This window comes from Nicotiana sylvestris, chromosome 6 (assembly GCF_000393655.2).
Source record: "Nicotiana sylvestris chromosome 6, ASM39365v2, whole genome shotgun sequence".
Classification (NCBI taxonomy): domain Eukaryota; kingdom Viridiplantae; phylum Streptophyta; class Magnoliopsida; order Solanales; family Solanaceae; genus Nicotiana; species Nicotiana sylvestris.
In genome coordinates, this window is record NC_091062.1 from 204,653,598 (window position 1) to 204,675,905 (window position 22,308).

General features: G+C 39.6%; 2 protein-coding genes across 2 annotated transcripts; both read right to left on the reverse strand.

Annotated features, from left to right (window-relative positions):
* Window positions 1–499: 499 nt before the first annotated feature.
* Window positions 500–12,409, reverse strand: LOC138871951 (uncharacterized). Its single transcript, XM_070149879.1, has 4 exons — window positions 12,126–12,409; window positions 11,773–12,011; window positions 1,323–1,405; window positions 500–658 (listed from the first exon to the last, which is right to left on the reverse strand). Exons 1-4 carry the CDS (start codon window positions 12,407–12,409, stop codon window positions 500–502), a joined length of 765 nt encoding a protein of 254 aa, XP_070005980.1.
* A 1,115-nt stretch (window positions 12,410–13,524) lies between these two features.
* LOC104236964 (uncharacterized) lies at window positions 13,525–14,222 on the reverse strand. The gene is made up of 2 exons (XM_070149880.1): window positions 13,965–14,222; window positions 13,525–13,788 (listed from the first exon to the last, which is right to left on the reverse strand). Exons 1-2 carry the CDS (start codon window positions 14,220–14,222, stop codon window positions 13,525–13,527), a joined length of 522 nt encoding a protein of 173 aa, XP_070005981.1.
* Window positions 14,223–22,308: the final 8,086 nt, after the last annotated feature.

Here is a 22,308-nt window from a genome sequence, read left to right on the forward strand (position 1 = left end):
GAAGTCGTGATATTTCTCCCTTGGGTCTAATATTCTTATTTGCTAAAAGATTCCACAAAGTCGACACAGCCAAACAAAAGACAGTGAAATTGTCGCCATTTACAGACAATTGCTCTTGAAAAAGCAATGGAAGAAGGAAAGATTTTGACAGATATTTTCTCGTTGTAATGGAACTTTTATTTTCTGTTAATATATTTCAATGTATCTCGATGTATTTCAATGTATTCATTGTCTTTTTTTTATTGTATTTCAATGTATCCCGTTATATTCTATGTATTTCATTATATTCACCGTCTCGCTATATTCCATGAATGTATTTATATGTTTTATTTAATTAATATAATTTATGTATTCAGATGTATTATATAATTTCTCTGAAGATTGCTATGTTTTTGAGGTGTTTTTCAGTTGAGAATCTTTTTTATAACTGAAAATACAAATTTTGTGTGTTATAATTGAGTTTATTGAGTTATATTAGGAGTCTATTATGTTAATTAATTCACTTTTCGTTTAAAAACAGTGTAATCCCCTGTTTCACGCCGTTAATACAGTCGAATACAATAATCTGTCCAGCTTTAATCCCATGTTTCACGCCATGAATATAGTCGAATACACTCGAATACAAAAATCTGTCTAGCTGTAATTCCTTGTTTTGCACCTAGAAATGTTATTGTATTCATGAATATAGTAGTTTAAATACATCGAATACACTCTAAAATATTTGAAAACATAATTATAGAAAGTAATATAGTAAATGATAACTACAACTAGCTAATAACCATTATAACATAGTGGTTTCTGAAAGTTTCTGTTAAAAGTTTGTCTAAGACAAAATGCATGGACCTAATAGATGTAGAAAGTAGAAACACATTACAATTTAACTCACAACTTAAGATAAACGCGTTACATAATTTGTATGCGCCAATATTATGTATCAAACAGATAGCACATAGAGAAATTTGAGTGGATTAAAAAGATCGAGTAAAATGATCTAAGACATAAAATTTGTTTAAATCAAAATAGATTGAATAAATCCAATTCCTAGCTCCTTGAATTTGTAATGGAAATATACTTGCTCGATTAATTAATTAGAAGTCAGGTAAATACACTAAAGAAGCCAGATTTTGATTTTTGACACGTTGAATAGAATAAAAGTCCATATCATGCATGTATATGGAGAAATTTTATTTTGAGTTAGATTTGTCATGTAATAGTTGAGCGAGGGCATTGATTGCTTGACAAATGATATATGTGGGACCCGCATTCCGGCACCTGTGGGACCCGCATTTAATGAAAAATCCCCTCTCTCCTTTCACCTTTACCGTTCCCCAGCCGTTTCTCTCTCTCTCTCTCTCTCCCACTGTCTTCTTCTTTCTCCATAACTTCATAGCATAAAGCTTTAAGCCTATCAAGAAAATCTCACAAGCAAAATAAAAGTGTCACAAAAAATCACTTAATATTCATCAATTATACTATAAAGTGAAATTAGATTCATAAAACATTAAAGCAATGAGCAACCTAACTTGTATATTTTATTAAAAGTATAGAAATCGTATATATTATGCATATCCTTTAACAGATCCAACTAGCTAGTAGCTAAACTGGAAATTTTAAAGAGAAGAGCGGATTGAAGAGAGGAGAAAATTTAGGGCTCCGATGAAGCTGGGTCTTTTCTTGTCGACGATGAGACCAGATTTGAAGAAGAGGAGTCCTTGTTTTCCCCTTTCTTTTCCTTTTTATCTTTTTTCCTCTTAATATTTTTTCCGGTTTTTATTTTTATTTTAACACGTCTCAAAATACTTGCTTTTGATCCTTTGGAAGAAAAACAACGTGAAAAAAGTTTTTTGGCTAATTTTTTTTTTTTTAAAATTTAGCTTGAACAAAAATTTGGCCTAAAAAAATTTCACCTTTTCGTCTATTTTATAATACAACTTTCATAATTTCAATGAATTTAAGTTTATTTAATTGTTCACACATTAGCTTTAATGTGATGTTTTCTCTCTTTTAAACTAGTACTTTAATATTTTGTTACATAATTATTAATATATCATATAAATCAATGTAATATATTAAAAAAAATCCTAGTCAACTTTAAAAATTATGGAGGACGAAGAAAAAAGTGGAAGAGAGAGAGAGGGGGTGGGGCTGGGGAACGGTAAAGGCAAAAGGAGAGAGGGGATTTTTTATTAAATGCGGGTTTCACAGGTGCCATTTGGTAAGCAATCAATGCCCTCACTCAACTATTACATGGCAAATCTCACTCAAAATAAAATTTCTCGAAAGAACTATTATGAAATGAATTCGAACAACAGATGAGAATGGAAAATTTTTCTTTTCTGTTACAAAATGAATATTTTCCTCAGTTAATTATTTCCTTAACTATTGACAAGTTTTCTTCATTTTTGGGTTCGAAGCAGCAGCAATATTCTATAATGTATGAAATTATGAATATTCATGTCTCATAAGGATTGATTATCTTGTAATGGTAGCTCAGAAAAGAAAAGTACTTGAAATAGTGCGAATAAAAGTGGAATTCAATCTCAATTGCTCATTACTATAAAACAAGTAAAGAAATTTTTATCAAACATCCCAAGAATATTGTTAGCTGTTTTATATGCGCTTCTATTTGTTTCTTTTGGGTTTAAAACAGTGAAAAAGCAGAAAATCAGAATTAGATATTAACTAGTGAGTACAAATTATTATTGTACCCATTATGTTTTTTCAAAGGGAACTTTACACAGTAAACCTACTTTTAAAATCCCTTAACATAGTATACTTCAATTATGAAATTACGTTCAATAGTTACCCTACATATCCATCCGTTTAAACTTTGGACCAAAATTAAAGAATAAAAAAAAGATTTTCTTTTAAACAAAGCTTTTTCTTATGAGAACCTTTGTCTGTATTTTCTTTTATACAATAAACAATTATTCAGTAAACTATTCATTGTATACTAGTATTATATATAGCATGTTAATATTGTAAGTAAAATAAAATACACACAATAAATAAAAATAAAGCTATATTTGGTTTGAATACTATATTTCAAATTAGAATATTGTGGTATATTTGTATGAATACTATATTTTAAATTAGAATACTGTGGTAGTTGGATTTTAAATTAGAATACTGTGATGTGTTTGGTTTAAATATTGTATTTTTTTTTTTACAATATTTTGGTATGTTGGTTTGAATTATATATTCTTCATTACACTATTGTAATTTGGTATATTTGGTTTGAATATTGTGGTATATTTGATTTGAATACTACATTTAAAATTAGAATATTGTAGTATGTTTGATTTAAATATTGTATTCTAAATTAAAATATTATGGTATGTTCGATTTGAATAGTGTATTCCAAATTAGAATATTATAGTTTATTTGATTTGAACATTATATTTTTCATTATGATGTTGGTGGTGTATTGGTTTGAGTAGTATATTGATGATAGGCTATAATTACGTATTTTAGTCGATTATTACACTCTAATTTACTGCACTTTAGATGAGTTTGCGCTTTAATCGCTAGTGTTTTGCACTAATTGTGTGATTTATGCCTTGTAGGTGTGATTCCGAGCTATATAGATGTTATGTAATGAATTTAAGTGGTTTGGAGCTTTGAAGTCTGAGTAAGAGCTCAAGGAATTAAGCCGGGATCGCGTTCGGGGATCAACGGATGATAAAACAACAAAACGAAAACTCGAAGAGGCATATTGCGTACTGTCTAGTAAAATAGATATAACCTTTTACTCAGAGCTCCATTTGGGCTCCACAATATATGGTTGGAAAGATAACTCAAAGGACTACAACTTTAATGTTTTACGTTTTTCCAAATGCCAAACGGAACAGGGTCAAAAACCGCGACCACGGCAGAACCGCGGCAGAGGGCAGTCGCGGACAACTGAAGAACCGAGGTTTAAAGGAGGGATTAGGGATAACGAAGCCTTGGGTGCGATCTGAAGTGAGCTGTATCAAAAGACAGCTAGCGTAGCTCGGGAGAGTGCGTCTAGTAAATTGTCGTGATTACTCAGGATATATTTACGATAATAAGAGTGCTCATGATCGGTAGAGAATACTTAGGCGAAATTATAGAAGACATAGCGGGAAGGATTCCGACAAATGGGGAAATCATAACCCTAGACCTCCTTAATCTTGTCTCTAACTCTTAGTATCTTTAGTTGTTAATTTATTATTTTAATTTGTTAATCAATTAGTTAAACACAAGAATCTAAATATCTATAAGTTAGGAACTGTTCAAGCTTGTCTTCTTGGTGATAGTGAACAGCTGTAGCTAAGCCTTAGTTCTCTGTGGGATTCGACTCCGGACTTGTAAACCGGATTATATTTTCAACGACCGCGTTGTCCTTTTTATAAGGCATAGTTGGACGTGGCCAAATTTTGGCGCCGTCGCCGGGGAACTAACGGTGTAGCTGTAGGTGTATATATTGCTAGGTTTCAAATTTGAACTTTTATTTTTATTTTTTGTATTTGATTTTTTTTTGTTTTACTTGTTGATTTGAAAAAAAAACATGGCATCATTGAATTATGAAATTTTTGATGTCGGTAATTCTACTTTTAATCCTCCTTACGAATATTGTGATTAAAACTACCCTTGGCAAAATTATCAAAATATTCCCGAGAGCGAGTTATGTGCACCAACTCAATCTTATGTGTGGAATGTGTGTGATATGTGTGGTGGTCAAGATGGTCACTTTCATGGTTGTGCTTATATTTCTTATCTTCCCCCAACCCCTTATTATGATGATTCTACGTTTTCTTGTGAGGATAACAGGAACAAAGAACCTAGGGAAGCTGACCTAAAGAAGATCGAAGATATGTTAAAGTGCATTATAGAACAATAAAGTAAAATACAACTGCAGGTAGAAAGGCAAGATGAAACTATTCGCAACTTAGACGCTCAAGTGAGTCAACTAGTTGAAGCTTTTAATGCTCAATATGTCAATATTATGGATAGTATCCGGGAGCAATTTGCATTAGAGACGAAAATTGAGGTGCCAATGGAGGGATCCAAAGTAGAACCCCAACACTCTAATCATCTAGATTTTGAGGATGCCGATGTCGTAGAGGAGATACTAGAGTCAACCAAGGATATTGAGGATACATATTTAGTTGACTCTATTGTCATTAGTGTTGAGAATGTACACTGTCCCATTGTTCATGTAGTCGAGTGCATTGGTCCTCACTCCAAGCATTTTTCATTATGTTTAAATGATGATATGAAAATAGAGTCGTCCGAGCCACTTGAGGAGTCAAGGAATGAGGAACAAAGTGCTTACATTCTGGAATTCTTCTTTCCAGAAAGTCGGGATTACACACCTCATCTAAAGGCCAAGAAGTGCAGAATACTACATTATTTTATTGGGCCAGTCAGATTCGTTCCACCGCCCCATGACCATAATCATAAGCTTGAATCAAAACTTGGGGTTCAATTCATAAACTCGAGGTGGAGGCAAAAAGTGATCCGCGTCGTGCCGCGACGTTAAATCAAGCGCTTGTTGGGAGGCAACCTAACTTTATTGCTTTCTTTTATTTATTTTTTATTTTTTTAATTGTATTATTTTTGTAGTGTCAATTTTTTATTTTCTAGGAACATGGAAAGCAAAGGTATTGGAAGGATGCAACAACAAACCAAATGGTTGAAACTAAGTGTGAGGTATCCGCACAAAGGACCAAACTTGGGAGAAGTCTGAGTACCCCATGAGCTGTTAATGTTTCGGTCTTTGGCCTACCAGAGAGTCTCTTTTACCCTTTTTATTAGTTATGGTGTGCATTGGAGACAATGCACAATTTTAAGTGTGGGGTGAGAAGATTGTCTGGGTGACTTTTTATGCTATTTTAGTTGTATTAGTTTAATTGAACAATTTTTTTTAAATAGAAAAGATTGGACTTTTCCCGACGATGGATCTATTAGTCAATTTTCTTGAGGGATTTAAGTCTAAAGAAAAAGTACAAAAAAATTTTCTTTTGTTAGGTAGTGTAATAATTACCCCTTGGTTTTTCTTTAAACCACAGTTCTTTTCCAAGGGTTTTATTTGAACCGGGTGTAGTTAGTTTTTTTTTGGGAAGTAGGAGCCATTATGTTGTGAATTGAATTGAAGCAATATCTCTTGACTTTGTTATGCCTTGAGAATAGTGAGTACTTTGGTTGTGTCGCTTAGGCTCAGTTTTTGACTCTTGTAGAAGTACCTTAAATTGTATGATCTTAACTTTGCTTAACTGCTTTGACTAGAGCGTCTTGATGATCCAATCTTGAGTGAGTCATGTGCCATGTATGTGTAAGAATTTGTTGTATTCTGTGCATTGCATTTGATGCCTAGAACTTGCCCCGTGTGTTTGCAAAGCGAAATAGTAGTTTTATTCAGTCTAGGAAGTGATATAGGCATTTCTTTGTTGAGCCAGATATGTATATTTTACCCACCTAATTGTTATGTATCGTAGTTAACCCCTTTGAGCCTGTAATCTTGTTTCTTTGACAACCACATTACAAGCCTTACCCATTTGTTTATATTAACCATCTATTGAACCATTGTAACCTCTCATGAGCACTTGAATTGTTTATGAACTTTGTAAAAGTTAAAGTGTGGGGTGGTTGGTTTGGCTTTTGAGTGGATCTAATGAAATAAGGAGAAAGGGTGCACTGATTTGAAAAGCAAGAGTCTCTTGAATTGAAAAAGAAAAAAAAGTTGTATTGCTGTAAAAAAATATTCTTTGATAGTGGTGACTCTTGATATAATTGTGCTTAAATAATTTGGGAGTTGATGTATATTGATGTGAAGGTGGAGTTTGACTTGACATAAGTATGAGGTTTGAATGTTAAAGTATATGTATTAAAGTACTTAGGGAGGTGTAGTCACTCTTATATCTAAATGTATCCTACCCGTCCCGTAGCCTACATTACAACCAAATAAAGTCCTAATTGATCCTAGATTGAATGAGCTCCATTAGTAGAGTAGTACACTACGGGCAAGCTTATGGTGCATCTTTTGTGGCATATGAATGTTATTTCTGAGAGTGAGTGAATTCTTTCTATCTTGAGTTCCTAAGTGTTCTTAAATTTTATTGTGTGGAACTACTCTCTTTTGTTGTGTGAGGGCACTTGATTCATGAAGGAAAGGTAATGTCAGTGACCTCTATGTTAGAGTAAGTAGGTGAATTGTGAATAATGCGTGGTACTTATGAGTCAAATCTTGAGGTGAAGATGTTACGCTTTTGTGCTTAGTCTATTTTAAATACTCTTGGTGTGATGAGTTAGGAGAATTGTTTAAAAAGGTCGTGTCTATAAAAAAAAGTGTAGTTTGATTGCTCGAGGACGAGCAATGGTTTAAGTGTGGGGTGTTGATGATAGGCTATAATTACGTATTTTAGTCGATTATTACACTCTAATTTACTGCACTTTAGTTGAGTTTGCGCTTTAATCGCTAGTGTTTTCCACTAATTGTGTGTTTTATGCCTTGTAGGTGTGATTCCGAGCTATATAGATGTTATATAATGAATTTAAGTGGTTTGGAGATTTGAAGTCTGAGTAAGAGCTCAAGGAATTAAGCCGGGATCGCGTTCGGGGATCAACGGATGATAAAACAATAAAACGAAAACTTGAAGAGGCATATTGCGTACTGTCTAGTAAAATAGACATAACTGTTTACTCAGAACTCTATTTGGGCTCGACAATATACGGTTGGAAAGCTAACTCAAAGGGCTACAACTTTCATGTTTTACGTTTTTCCAAATGCCAAACGGAATAGGGTCAAAAACCGCGACCACGGTAGAACCGCGGCAGAGGGCAGTCGCGGACAACTGAAGAATCTGAGAGGGTGTTTGGCCGCGGTTCCGGCGCGACCGCGGTGGAACCGCGGCAGGATGCGTAAATTTCAGGGACCAAGGTGCAAAATACGGGATTTTAAGCCCTAAACCCTATATTAAACCAAGGAAGCCGGCCAAGAAAAGAAAGGGACATATTTTTGACATAGATTTGACCTAAGGAGGCATAGACACAATAGGAGCAAGACTTGGGAATTCTTCTACAAGTTTTTTCTTTTCTCTTCCTATTTTTTATTGTTGGTTATGACTTTTAGTATTGTAGTTTTACATACTATTATGAATAGCTAATTTTGTTATCTAGAGTTTTGATAGAACCTTTTGTAGGATAAATTCTTGTTATGTTTTTATATAATTGAGCCGTAGTATAATCTCTATTTGTTCAACTACGTTCTTATTGTAGTTAATTGAAGAGCTCTCAATTAGCTGTGCCTATTTAGTGTGCATAACTCGGGAGAGAGTGCATATTTAGGTAATTGTTGAACAACACCACTCCCAGAGTATATGAGGGATCAATAACCGAGGGTTTAAAGGCGGGATTAGGGATAACGAAGCCTTGGGTGCGATCTGAAGTGAGCTGTATCAAAAGCCAGCTAGCGTAGCTCGGGAGAGTGCGTCTAGTAAATTGTCGTGATTACTCGGGAGAGATTTACGGTAATAAGAGTGCTCATGATCGGTAGAGAATACTTAGGCGAAATTATAGAAGACATAGCGGGAAGGATTCCGACAATTGGGGAAATCATAACTCTAGACCTCCTTAATCTTGTCTCTAACTCTTAGTATCTTTAGTTGTTAATTTATTATTTTAATTTGTTAATCAATTAGTTAAACACAAGAATCTAAATATCTATAAGTTAGGAACTGTTCAAGCTTGTCTTCTTGGTGATAGTGAACAGCTGTAGCTAAGCCTTAGTTCTCTGTGGGATTCGACTCCGGACTTGTAAACCGGATTATATTTGCAATGACCGCATTGTCCTTTTTATAAGGCATAGGTGGGCGTGATCATATATTCCAAATTAAAATATTTTCACCTTATTTTTGTTTTTCTTTTGATTTAGATGGAAGAGAAGAAAAAACGATGAAGGACATAGAGAAATTTATGTGATTTGGACTTTTTGGTGAGAAGGTACGTATAATCCCAATTCCTGAAAACGTGGATGATGGAATACTTCAAGGGATTTATTAAGTTGAAGTGAGAGATAATTTAGTTCCTTAAAAGGTAAGATTTGTTTAATGGTATATAATGATATTTAAAAATTAAAAAAGTAAATAAAGTTTTATAAAATAAGTATATAAGGTAAAATAAATATTTTAAATGCATATAAAGTTAACTGATATTTCTAACGAGTATACCGCGTAAATTTCCCTTTTTCAAATTTCAAAACACTACAATTATTCGGAGCATAAATACTAGATAGCCCCTTAATTTGGCACAAACTATCAGTGAAACTTTTGTGGTGACAATTTAGATACTTCTAGTTGTTCGACATATGTTTCAACTGAACACTTCACTGATCAACACGTAACCGTAAGTGATAAAAACTACTCCATTCGTTTAGAAAAGATAGATATTATTCTCCATTAGTTTGTTTAAAAAAGATTGGTGTCTTACTATTTTTTTTAATAGGCAAGTTTTATAGTCACTCAAATGCTATGACAAATTTAATATTATAAATTTTAAAAATTTTACGGTCACACAAATGACTTATTTAAAATTATAAATATTAAAAGTTTTTCCTTCTTTATTAAAATTTGTATCAAATCAAACTAGTACAATCTTTTTGAAATGGGTGAAGTAAATTTTTATTATTGATATAGTGAGTAAATTAAGTTCAGTGACCATAAATGAATTTAAATTTACGTTTAATTAATTTCTTCTAGATGAATTATTTCCCTTTTGAGTTAAGCAAATTAAGGGTGTGTTTGGTATAAAGGAAAATGTTTTCCATGGAAAATGTTTTCTTGAAAAACAAGTAGTATTCTTATTTATTTTCTGGTGTTTGGTACGCAAATCAAGGAAAATATTTTCTCAAAAGTATTCATAAATAATTTTGATACAATAAACATGAAGCCATAAACTTTCGAACCAACAATCTTCCGAACCCACAAATTTCATAAACTTTTGAACCGCATAATTTTCGAAACCGCAAAATTTCGAACCCGTAAACTTCGAAACACATAAACATCCGAACTCATATCTTTGGAACTTGTAAAATTTTGAACCTGTAAACCGAAAGATGAAAAAAATAAAACTAAAAATATATTTTTAAAAAATATTTTTTCTCGGGGGGGGGGGGGGACAGAAATTTAAAAATTACAAAAAAATTGTGCGGGAGTGGGGGGAGGGGGAGGGGTGGAAGAAAAAAAAACAGAAATTTTGAAATAAAAAAAAGTAAAAATATTTTTTTTGCGGGGTGGGGGTGGGGGTGGATGGTGACGAAAAAAACCTTTTAGGAGAGAGGGCATGGGGTGGAGTTAGGTGGGTGGGTGTAGGGGTGGCGAGAGTAAGGAATATGGTGGGGAAGGTTGAGAAGGAGTTTTGGAAAATGTTTTCCCTTCTCTTGATAGGGAAAACATTTTCCTCCAATTGGAGGAAAATGAATTGATGAAGAAAATATTTTTCAAAATATTTAATTCAATCAAACATGAAAAAATTGAAAAACATCTTCCTTCGTACCAAACACACCCTAAATCAAACGTGATTTGCGTATTCATGTAAACTAAAACGGAGTGACATGAAATTTCCATTTGGTTATGGCATCTCGATTATAAGTCCTAAACAGTATATATATATATATATATATACTAAGATGGTGGTGAAGTGGTAAGTGCTTGTTCATCTATTATTAAATGTCTGAGATTTGTATTGGTCAAAATTTGGACTGAACTTAATGACTGCAAATGGACGTGGTCGAGGATTAAGCCAACCACAGCTCAATGGCCAGGAGTCATCTAAAGAAGGATTAGTCCGAGGTCGAGTGAAAGAATGTACGAAAGCAACGGTAGAATAAGTTTAGAATAGAGAGAAGGATTATTCTGTTGGATATTCCTTTAGTTGTACTTTTTAGGATTCTTTAAGAATATCCTCTATAAATAGGAAGAGATAAAGAACAAAAAGAGAGCTTCACTTTTCTAATAAGAACACATTGTAAAAGTTGACTACAAAGAATATACAAAGCTTATCTTCTCCACTGATTCCAACAACAACAACTACCCAGTAAAGTCCCACAAAGTGGGGTCTGGGGAGGGTAGTTTGTACGCAGGCCTTACCCCTGCAGGGGCAGGGAGGCTGTTTTCAATAGACCCTCGGCTCATGGAGACAAAGTAAACACAAAAAGACAAATCATTAGTAACTCCAACAGAAATCGTGAAAATAGTGGCATAGCATAAAAACCATAAGATAAATGACATGCAATAACAATAACAGCATAGACCTCAAGCCCTCCAAGATTAACCCTATCCAAACCCACCCCACCTCGGGACTGAAGGGTGAAAAGCTCTACTACCTCCTATCCTACAACCCTGATGCTTGACCTCCAGACCTTCCTATCAAGGGCCATGTCCTCGGAGATCTGCAGTCTCGCCATGTCCTGCCTAATCACCTCTCCCCAATTCCTCTTCGCACGCCCTCTACCTCTCCTCGAACCCACTACCGCCAACCGCTCACACCTCCTAACCGGGGCATCAAGGCTCCTCCTCTGCATGTGCCCGAAGCATCTGAGCCTCACCTCCCGCATCTTATCATCCACTGGCGCCATACCTACTTTCTCCCGAGTATCTTCATTCCTAATCCTATCTATCATAGTGTGCCCGCACATCCACCTAAGCATTCTCATCTCTGCTACCTTCATCCTCTGGACGTGGAAGTTCTTAATCGACTAATATTCTGCCCAATACAGCATGGTCGGTCTAACCACAACTCTATAAAGCTTACCTTTAAGCTTCGGTGGCACTTTCTTGTCACACAAAACTCCAGATGCAAGCCTCCACTTCGTCCAGCCCACCCCTATACGACTGGTGACGTCCTCGTCAATCTCCCCACCCCCCTGAATCACCGACCCGAGGTACTTGAAGCTATCTCTCTTGGGGATGACCTGGGATCCAAGCATCACATCCCCACCTACCTCACTCGCCTCATCGCTAAACTTGCACTCCAGATACTCAGTCTTAGACCTGCTCAATTTGAAACCCTTAGACTCAAGGGTTTATCTCCAGACCTCCAGCCTCGCGTTAACATCGTCCCTCGTTTCATCGATCAGGACTATGTCATCCGCAAATAACATATACCATGACACATCCTCTTGGATATGGTGTGTCAGTGCATCTATCACCAAGGCAAATAGGAATGGGCTAAGCGCAGAGCCTTGGTGTAAACCCATAACAACTGGGAAATGCTCTGAGTCGCCTCCCATAGTCCTAACGTTAGACTTAGCTCCATCATACATGTCCTTGATCGCTCTTATGTAGGCCACCTGCACGCCCTTAGCCTCGAGATATCTCGAGAGCACCTCCCTAGGGACCTTGTCATATGCTTTCTCTAAGTCGATAAACACCATGTGCAGATCCTTCATTTTATCCCCTGAACTGCTCCACCAGCCTCCTAATAAGGTAGATTGCTTCTGTGGTGGATCGACCTGGCATGAACCCAAACTGGTTGTCGGATATCGACACCGTCCTCCTCACCCTCGCCTCAACCACCCTTTCCCAGACTTTCATAGTATGGCTTAGTAACTTGATACCCCTATAGTTGTTACAACATTGGATATAGTCTTTGTTCTTGTACAAAGGCACCACTGTGCTCCATCTCCACTCCTTCGGCATCTTCTTTGTCCTAAAAATAACATTGAACAACCTCGTCAACCACTCCAGTCCAGCTCTCCCCACAAACTTCCAGAACTCAACTGGAATTTTGTCCGGCCCGATCGCTCTACCCCTACTCATCTTACGCAAAGCCCCCACTACCTCATCCACCCTAATGCGCCTGCAAAACCCAAAGTCTCGGAGACTCTCCGAATGCCCCAAGACTCCCAGCTCTATTTCCCGATCCCCCTCCTCGTTAAGAAGACCTCGGAAGTACGACTGCCATCTCTACTTTCTGAGACTCCCCCATCAATACCCGACCCTCCTCATCCTTGATGCACCTTACTTGGTCTAGGTCACGTGCTTCCCTCTCCCTCGCTTTATCCAGCTAAAATAACTTACTGTCTCCACCTTTTTCCCCCAATTCCTCATACAGACGACCAAATTCCGCATTCTTGGCCTCCGTGACCGCCAGCTTCACCTCCTTCCTCGCCACCTTGTACCTTTCTCTGTTCTCTCTCCTCTCCTCCTCACTGGCACTCCCTGCCAACCTCGTATACGCTACCTTCTTTGCCTCCACTTTACCTTGGACTACATCATTCTACCACCAGTCGCCTTGATGCCTTCCAGCATAACCCTTCGATACCCTTATCACCTCCCTCGCCGCCTCCCTCACAAAGGTTACCATCACGGACCACATAGAGCTCGCGTCCCCACTACTCCTCCAAGCCCCCATAGCGGATAACCTCTTCTTCAGCTCTTGGGCATTATCCTTAGTCAAAGCTCCCCACATAATCCTCGATCATCCCCGGGCACACCTCTTCTTCCTCTTTAACAAAATACCGACGTCCAACACTAAGAGCCTATGTTGAGTCGCAAGGGACTCTCATGGGATAAACTTGCAATCCTTGCACAACCCTCTATCACACCTTCTGAGGAGGAGGTAATCAATCTGAGTCCTCCCCGCCGCACTTTGGAAAGTAATCAGATGCTCTTCTCTCTTTGGGAAAATCGAGTTCGCAATCACCAGCTCGAAAGCCCTCGCTAAATCTAACAGCGAAGTGCCTCCTCCATTCCTGTCCTCAAGACCAAAGCCACCATGCACCTCGCCATAGCTACCAGCGGCTGATCCAATACGGCCATTAAAGTCCTATCCGATAAATAACCTCTCAGAAGGAAGAAAGCTACGCACAGTCTTGTCCAGACCCTCCCAGAAGCGCCTTTTAACCTCCTCACCCAAGCCTGCTTGCGGCGCGTAGGTGCTAACGACATTAAGGGTACACTCACCAACTTAATAAAAATCAACCTGTCATTCACTCACCTAACCTCAACCACATACTCTCTAAGCTCCCTATCCACCAAGATGCCCATTCCATTCTTACCCCTCACGGCCCCAGAGTACCACAGCTTATACCCGTCTACATTCCTCGCCTTTGACCCTACCCACCTAGTCTCCTGGACACAAGCTATGTTGACCCTCCGCTTCTGGAGAATCTTCACCAACTCTATCGACTTACCCGTCAGCGTGCCTATGTTCCACGACCCAATCCTCAATCTACAGGAGGAGTTCTTGTCCACCTTCATTTTATATTGTCGTTGTTGTCAGGAAGGAGAATCATCCATGTCATCTATACATTTGGGTGACAAATTTCTTCTTATTACATCTATTGCCAGTATCTACATTAATTGCATGCTTTCTCTATTGCATTCATTGACAATCATTGAACACTTGTAATCGACATTCAATATTATCAGACACAGCCCTACATCATTAATACATTAAACCTTCAGATCTGGTAGATATTATATTTAACTACGATTCATCCCCTATTTTCTTATCAATCCGTTTTAAGAAAAGATTTAACACTTTTTTGGTAAAATAATTTGGCGTCATTTGTGGGGAGTTTCTAGTTCAAATTTTAGTTTCTTTTAGATCTTAAAAAAATGACAACAACCATCTTTTTCTCTTTTGCACGAACTAACAATGGCAGGAAAAGGAGATGAAAGACTAAAAGCAGTAGTGGATGTCACTGCCAACCTCTTGAACACCATCAACGAGGTTGACAAAGAAGACGAGGAGAATGTGACGCCGAATGCCACACCTAGGCGAAGTGACTCACCTCCCCCTCATGAGAGTATAACCGCTTCACACGAAAGGGGGCCTTCCACATCCACAATTGAGGAAGCGCCACCAGCAGTGAAAAACTACTGGAGGCGTGGTTGACAAGTACCCTAAACAACATACTCGACAAACCCGCTCAGAAGGCGAGTAGGAGCACCGCACGAGCGGATACCGCATCAACTATCAACGAACAACCTGCTCCTCTCCCAACAGGTAACACTCACACCGTTATTGATGCAAATAATAACATATTTGCGTCCATTCTTAAGAAAATGGAAGAAATGGAGAATAAGAATAAAGCGTTCCGCGACCAAATGAGGGAGCACCAACAAAGGATTGATAAGATACCAGGTGCCCCGAAACTTCTACCAAAACGGGATGTCGGCTGGTTCGTTGAATAACCATACAACGAAGAGGCAGCCCCACATGCCATATCCAAGACCTTCAAAGTTACACCATATTTGAAAATATATGACGACACAATAGACCCTGAAGATAACATCATTCATTACGTCAGGCAACGACCTGTCAAAAGAGCAGGTACCATCAGTGCTGCAGCGAAACCCTAGCAAAGGGAGCCTTAACATGGTACTCACAATTACCAGCACGTTCAATGACAACATTCGAGGAAATGATCGACAAGTGTGTCATCACCCACGCCGGAGCTAAGAAAGCGGAGGCCAGGGTGAATGACATATTCGCCGTTAGACAATTGCCTGGAGAGGGACTCAGGGACTTCCTCGCCCGGTTCAACATAGTAAGAATGAGCTTGCCAAACACATCAGAAGGGATGGCGGTTGCAGCCTTCCAAAATGGGTTTAACAGGAATGGGTCGAGGGCTACCAGGAAGTTGTTAAGCAGACTCATGAAATACCCTTCCACCACATGAGAAGAAATTCACAACGCCTATTGTGCCGAGGTGATAGTAGACGAGGACGACCTTAATAGTCCAACCTAACGGCTAACATCAGTCCAAACGGAGTTGAGGAAAGACCGCCATAATGATGGTCAAAGAGATCATTCATGTCCACGCCTCAACCGAGACATGCACCAACAATACATCAGAACGACCATCCCACCATCTTCTCACCATACAGTTTGGCCATCCAGGCCACATAAGGGGACTCAACGAAGCGAAAGAGGTATGCCCCCACTCTTATCTGCTCACAATTATTGTGTTTCCCATTCAGAAATAGTGTATACACTAGAGAAGCTCGGCCCTAAGGTGAAGTGGCCGCAAATGATGAAGTCCGACCCAAATGCCAGAAAGCCGAAGGCCCTCTGTGAGTTTCACCAGGAGTGAGGTCATAAGATCGAAGACTGTATAGCCCTACGGCAAGAAGTGGTGAACATGCTTCACCAAGGACATCTAAGGGAGCTGATGAGCGACCGAGGAACAGCCAACTTCGGCCGCGGACAAGAAAAACACCAAGGCCCTCCAAAGCCACCCTTCATCGCCCACAACATCCAAATGATCATCGGCGGAGGTGACGAAGCAGCAGTCAATCATGTGAAGTTCACCACCACATAAAAAATGAAGCAGTCGATCACCCATGAACGGTATGATGACCTCGAAGACAGTATCATCTTCGATAAGTCAGATACCCACGGTTTGACCTTTCCTCACTTCGATCCTTTTGTCATTACTTTACGTATTTTATATACTGATGTAAAAAGAATAATGGTAGACGATTGGGAGCGGCACGTGTATTATACACCCCCGAGTCCTCACAGAAATGAGACTCGAGGACAAGATAGTACCACGCTGCATAACACTAACAAGTTTTATGCAGTTGAGCAAACCTCAAGAGAGATAACGATACCCGTTCTAGCCATGGGCGTCACCCTAGAAACAACATTCCATTTCATGAACCAGGAAACAACCTATAACGCCATCATATAGCGACCCTAGATACGCGCCATGAGGGGCATCCCATCCAGCTTATATCAAGTAATCAAGTTTCCTACGCCGTGGGGAATATTCAGCATCCATAGTGAACAACACACTGCCCAAGAGTGCTACCGCATCGCCCAAGATTGTACATACACTCAATAAAAGGAATAGGCTCGTGAGCATAGAAATCACCAAAGTCGGGGCCCAAACTCGACGAACAAAGAGACGTCATCAAGTACCCCGATGTCATGGAAGCCACAGGATCAACAGTAGAAGACCTCGACCCCATCCAACTAGACAACAACGACCACAACAAAAAAGCTTACATGACCATAAACTCTCATAACCAGGTAAATTTCAGAAATTTTCAATTGACAATGCCAATCTGTTTGCTTTCTCCCATGCATATATACCAGGTATCCCGAAAGACATTTCCACACACAAACTGAATGTCGATCCACTCTACCCGCCGGTACAACAAATAAGAAGAAAATTCAACATCGTAATCAATGAGGCCGTCCACGATGAGGTGGAAAAACTACTCGCCAACTGATCCATCCGAGTGTGAAAATACCCCAATAGGTCTCTAACATGGTCATGGTAAAGAAAAAAAATGCGAAGTGGCGCATGCGCATGGATTTCACGCACCTAATCAAAGCATGCCCAAAAGACTCCTTTCCGTTGCCTCACATCGATCAACTCATCGATGCAACATCATGGCATGAGTTGTTAAGTTTCTTGGATGCCTACTCAGATTACAACCAAATCCTCATGGAGGAGGAAGACCAAGAAAAGACCACTTTTATTACCCACCAGGGGACGTACTGCTACAAAGTCATGCCATTCAGGTTGAAGAATGCAAGGGCGACTTATCAAAGGCTGGTCACCAAGTATTTCAAGGACTAACTTGGAAAAATAGTGGAAGTTTATATAGACGATATGTTGGTCAAATCAAAAAGAAAGGAGGACCACATCGACCATCTGAAGGAAGCCTTTGATATACTAAGGTGATACGACATGAAGCTGAACCCCAAAAAGTGTGTTTATTGTGTGACCTATGGAAAGTTCCTTAAGTTTTCGGTGTTGCAAAGAGGCATCGAGGTCAACCCCGACCAGATCAAAGCCATCAAGGGAATACCTGAAGTATTGACCAGTAAGAAACATGTATAGAAATTGACCGGCTGTATAGTTGCGCTGTCGAGTTTCATCTCACGACCCTCTTATAGATGCCATAAGTTCTTCAACTTGCGAAAAAAGGACAATGGACTCCAGTAGAATTTAGAGTGCATCAAGGCCCTAAGAAAACTAAAGGCATACTTGTTTTTGCCTCCTCTACTCGCCAAAGCAGAGCTCGGCGAGCGTCTCCTGATATACTTGGCCGTATCAGAAGTCGCGGTAAATGCAGTGATGGTCCGCGAAAATAAAGGTACGCAATCTCCAATTTATTATATTAGCAAAACCCTGGTCGACGCTGAAATGAGGTACCCTCACCTCGAAAAGTTGGTTGTGGCATTGGTCATAGCTTTACAAAAGCTTAGACCCTATTTTCAATCTCACCCCATATTGATGGTCACGACCTTTCCCCTAAGAAACATCCTACATAAACCCGAGCTGTTGGGGAGACTGGCTAAGTGGGACATAGAATTGAGCGAGCACGATATAACATATTAGCCACGAACAGTGATAAAGTCGCAGGTACTCGCCGATATCGTCGTCGATTTCAGTGCCAAAATAATGCCTGAGGTTGAGCAGGAAACTTCTCATACCTCTCCCAAGTTACCCGACCTATGGGTCCTATACACCGATAGAGCTTCCGATGCATCAGGATATGGACTAGTACTCGTACTCGAGGTCCCAACAGGCGAAGTCATCCGTCAGTCCATATGGTGCCCTGATATGACTAACAATGAGTCCGAGTACGATGCCGTAATTCCAGGACTAAAGCTAGCTCTCAAGTATGGAGCGCGATGAGTCATCCTCCGATACGACTCACAACTTGTTATCAACCAGTCACAGGGACTTTCCAAATCAAAGAGCAGAGGCAACAAAAGTACCAGGCAAAAAAATCATAAACTACTGCCAGAATTCGACGAATGTCAACTCGATCAGATACCTGGAGCACAAAACATTGAGGCAGATGGACTCGCCAAATCAGTAGCAGTAGCAAAAAATATAAGCAAAAAAAGAAAACGTGGTTACCCTCCTCCACTCGTCAATAGACCAAATTGAGCTACACTTTGTAAATTTAAATTGAGACTGGCGCAACCATATTATAACATATTTGCAGGAGGGAATACTCCCATTAGACAAAAAAGAAGCCAAAAACCTTCGAATGCAGGCGGCCAGATACAACATCATCAACCACGACCTATACAAAAAACGTTTGGCGGTCCCTTGGCAAAATGCCTAGGGCCAAACCAAACAAGACGCGTCCTCGAGGAAGTACACTAAGGCCACTGTGGGGCCCATACTGGAAACTGAGCCCTCGTCAGATGCCTCATATGAGCAGGCTATTATTGGCCCACCATAAAGAAGAAAACCGCCGAGCAGTGCCAGAAATACGCTCATATGATACACGAAGCGGGCGATCACCTCCACTCGGTCACATTGCCATGGTCATTCATCAAATTAGGAATGGACATCGTTGGATCACTTACAGCGAGACAAGGTAATGTGCATTTTCTTTTGGTTTTAACTGACTACTTTTCTAAATGGGTAAAAGGAGGTACGCAAACATGAAGTTATCACATTCATATGGAGGTACATCATATGCCACTTCGTCATCCCCAAAAAAATAAGTTGTGATAATGGACCCCAGTTCACTGGAAAAAAGACCGCCAAATTATTCGAGAAATGGCACATCAAGCGAATACTCTCCATGCCATATCGCCCTGTAGGCAACGGCCAAGCCGAATCCTCCGACAAAACAATACTAACATCATGAAGAAGAAACTCGAAGACGCCAAGGGACTATGGCTAGAAATACTACTAGAAGTGATGTGGACATACCGCACCATGCAAAAAACGAGCACAAGAGAAACGCCATATTCACTAGTCTATGGGACTGAAGCAGTGATACCAGTCGAGGTCGTGGAACCAAGTTTGAGATACTCCAATAAGAGTGTACCAAACAACGACGAGAACAGAAAGCAAGACCTCAACGAAGCGGAGGAGCGAAGAGACATGGCTTACATAAGAATGATAGCCCAAAAACAATAAGCAGAATGATATTACAACAAAAAGGCCAATGTAAGACCACTCAAAGTTGGGGACTATGTACTCAAGGCCAAAACATAGGCGAGCAAAGACCCAAGAGTAGGTAGACTAGGAACCAATTGGGACGGGCCATACAAAATCACGACAACAAAAAATAAGGGATCATTCCAACTAGAAACAATAGAGGGAAAGCTACTACCAAACAATTGGAATGTTGCCCACCTCAAATACTTCAACTTCTGAGAACGGCCGTCCTCCAAGTAGTACTCTTTTTCCCTCACCCAGGTTTTATCCCAATTAGGTTTTATCTGGGAGGTTTTTAATGAGGCGATGAAGGGGACGTCTCAAAGTTCAAGTGTAGAATTCATTGCCCTGCCTAGCGACTACTTCTCTAGGCCGAGCGCTGAAGGGACTGGGTAGATTGGAACTTCTCAAATGTATGAATGGAACAAACAGAAACATCTAATATTCTCCAATGGATGAATAAACAAAGCATTATGCAACATTTTTGCACAACTCCACCAAATCATTCTGTATCCTACATTCTACATTCGACTCGCTCGAATTACTTACATTCGACTCACTCGAATTATTTAACATTCGACTCGCTCGAATTATCTTACATTCGACCTCACTCGAATTAGTTTGCATTCAACTCGCTCGAATTATCTTACATTCGACCTTGCTAGAATTATATTACATTAGACTCGCTCAAATTATTTTACATTCGACTCGCTCGAATTATCTTACATTAGACCTTGCTCGAATTACTTTACATTCGACTCGCTCGAATTATCTTACATTAGACCTTGCTCAAATTACTTTACATTCGACTCGTTGGAATTATTTTACATTCGACTCGCTGGAATTATTTTACATTCGACTTGCTCGAATTATTTTACATCCGACTCGCTCGAATTAATTTACATTCGACTCGCTTGAATTATGTCACATTCGACTCGCTCAAATTACTCTACATTCAACCTTGCTCTAATTATTTGACACTCGACCTCGCTTGAATTACTCTACATTCGACCTCGCTCGAATTATTTGTCATTCGACCTCGCTCGAATCAAACCTCGACCTCGTTCGAAAAAATGCAAACAAGAAATCAACATTACATACAAACAGCCAAAACATCAGGGACTTTCCCACAAGAGAAAATGCCAACAAGAGGAAAAAGGGAAAGAGAATCCGAAAATACACAGCAAAAAGGCAATTTTTCCATTTCAATTGTTTAATTACAGTACATTTTACAAAGGGCTCGAGGACGCCCTCACAAAAATAGCAAAGCAAAAAAAACTAATGCAAAAGCTCCACGCCACATCATCATACTCATCATCATACCAAGGATCAGAGGTAAGCCCATCCACAACATCATCATTATCATCCTTACCGGGCGTACCAGGGTCATAACCACAAGCTTCACGAGTTGCACGTTCCTTGACACAGACGATCTCAAGCTCCACCTCGAAAACGTTCCTAGTCGCCTTCAAAGACTTGTGTACGTCAAGTTGAGCCTCAGTGTGAACCCACATCTCGTACAAATCTCGTGATACACTAGGATCAATAGAAGCTTGAGAAGTAGACGGCTGGGCTTGTTGTTGCTCCTTTTCGGCCTTTAAGATGACGACTTGCTCATTAATCCCAGATAGCTCTACCTCCAAACTCTCGACCCGCTCCTCTAACCTCGCCACCTTGAGCGTCAAAGTCTCCGCCTTGCTAGCTCGTTCAGACCTACAAAGACGTAGGGTACCCTCTAAGCTGCTACCTCCGCCACGGCAGTCATCCTATTCCTCTCATCCAGGTTCATCTCTAGGGCCCTAGTGCTCAATTCCGCCCTCAAGTCAATGACCCTGGACTCGCTTTGTTCAAACTCGACCTTTAAGGACGCCACCTGCGCTTGGAGATCTGCATTCTCGACCATTACCTCTTTTCTCACTTCGAGCTCATCCTCCTTAGACCTCAGCGTTTCTTCCAACATGCTGCATTAGCCGATGGCCCTCATAATCTCCTCATCTTTCTCCCTCAGTTCCTCGTCCTTCTGCTTAATCTCATCGCGCAATGCTTCGAATTGGCCATCCTCACCAACAATTTTTACCATCTTCTTATACTTGGAGCGGTACTCTCTATACTTGGATTCCATCCTCTTGTAAAGAGTCATCATCTCCTCTTCTCCCCGGTCACGCTCAATCTCCAAGATGAGAATCTGACATGCAAAGGAAAACAAGTCAGCCAAAGTAAAACAACACTTATGAAACGAATAAACTTAGGAGGAAAGAAGTAAAAACTTACTCGCAAGGCCATGCCCGATGTACCTAAATGCAGGTTCACATCCTTTAGCATCAGTAACGTCCTATTTTTTGCCTCCACACACAAAGGAACAATGGACGATGCCACCCGCTCTATCGACCAGGAGGATATAGCTCACGGGAATG

Coding starts and splice junctions, on each gene's coding strand:
- LOC138871951 (XM_070149879.1), bottom strand. CDS start 12,409: ATGAAGGATCTGCACATGGTGTTTATCGACTTAGAGAAAGCATATGAC. Junction 1,406..11,772: donor AGTGCCACCGAAGCTTAAAG/GTAAGCTTTATA, acceptor TTTTCTTGATAG/GCTTAAAGCTTTATGCTATG. Junction 659..1,322: donor AGAGAAACGGCTGGGGAACG/GTAAAGGTGAAA, acceptor TAACATTTCTAG/GTGCAAAACAAGGAATTACA.
- LOC104236964 (XM_070149880.1), bottom strand. CDS start 14,222: ATGAAGGTGGACAAGAACTCCTCCTGTAGATTGAGGATTGGGTCGTGG. Junction 13,789..13,964: donor TTAGAGAGTATGTGGTTGAG/GTTAGGTGAGTG, acceptor TTTATCGGATAG/GACTTTAATGGCCGTATTGG.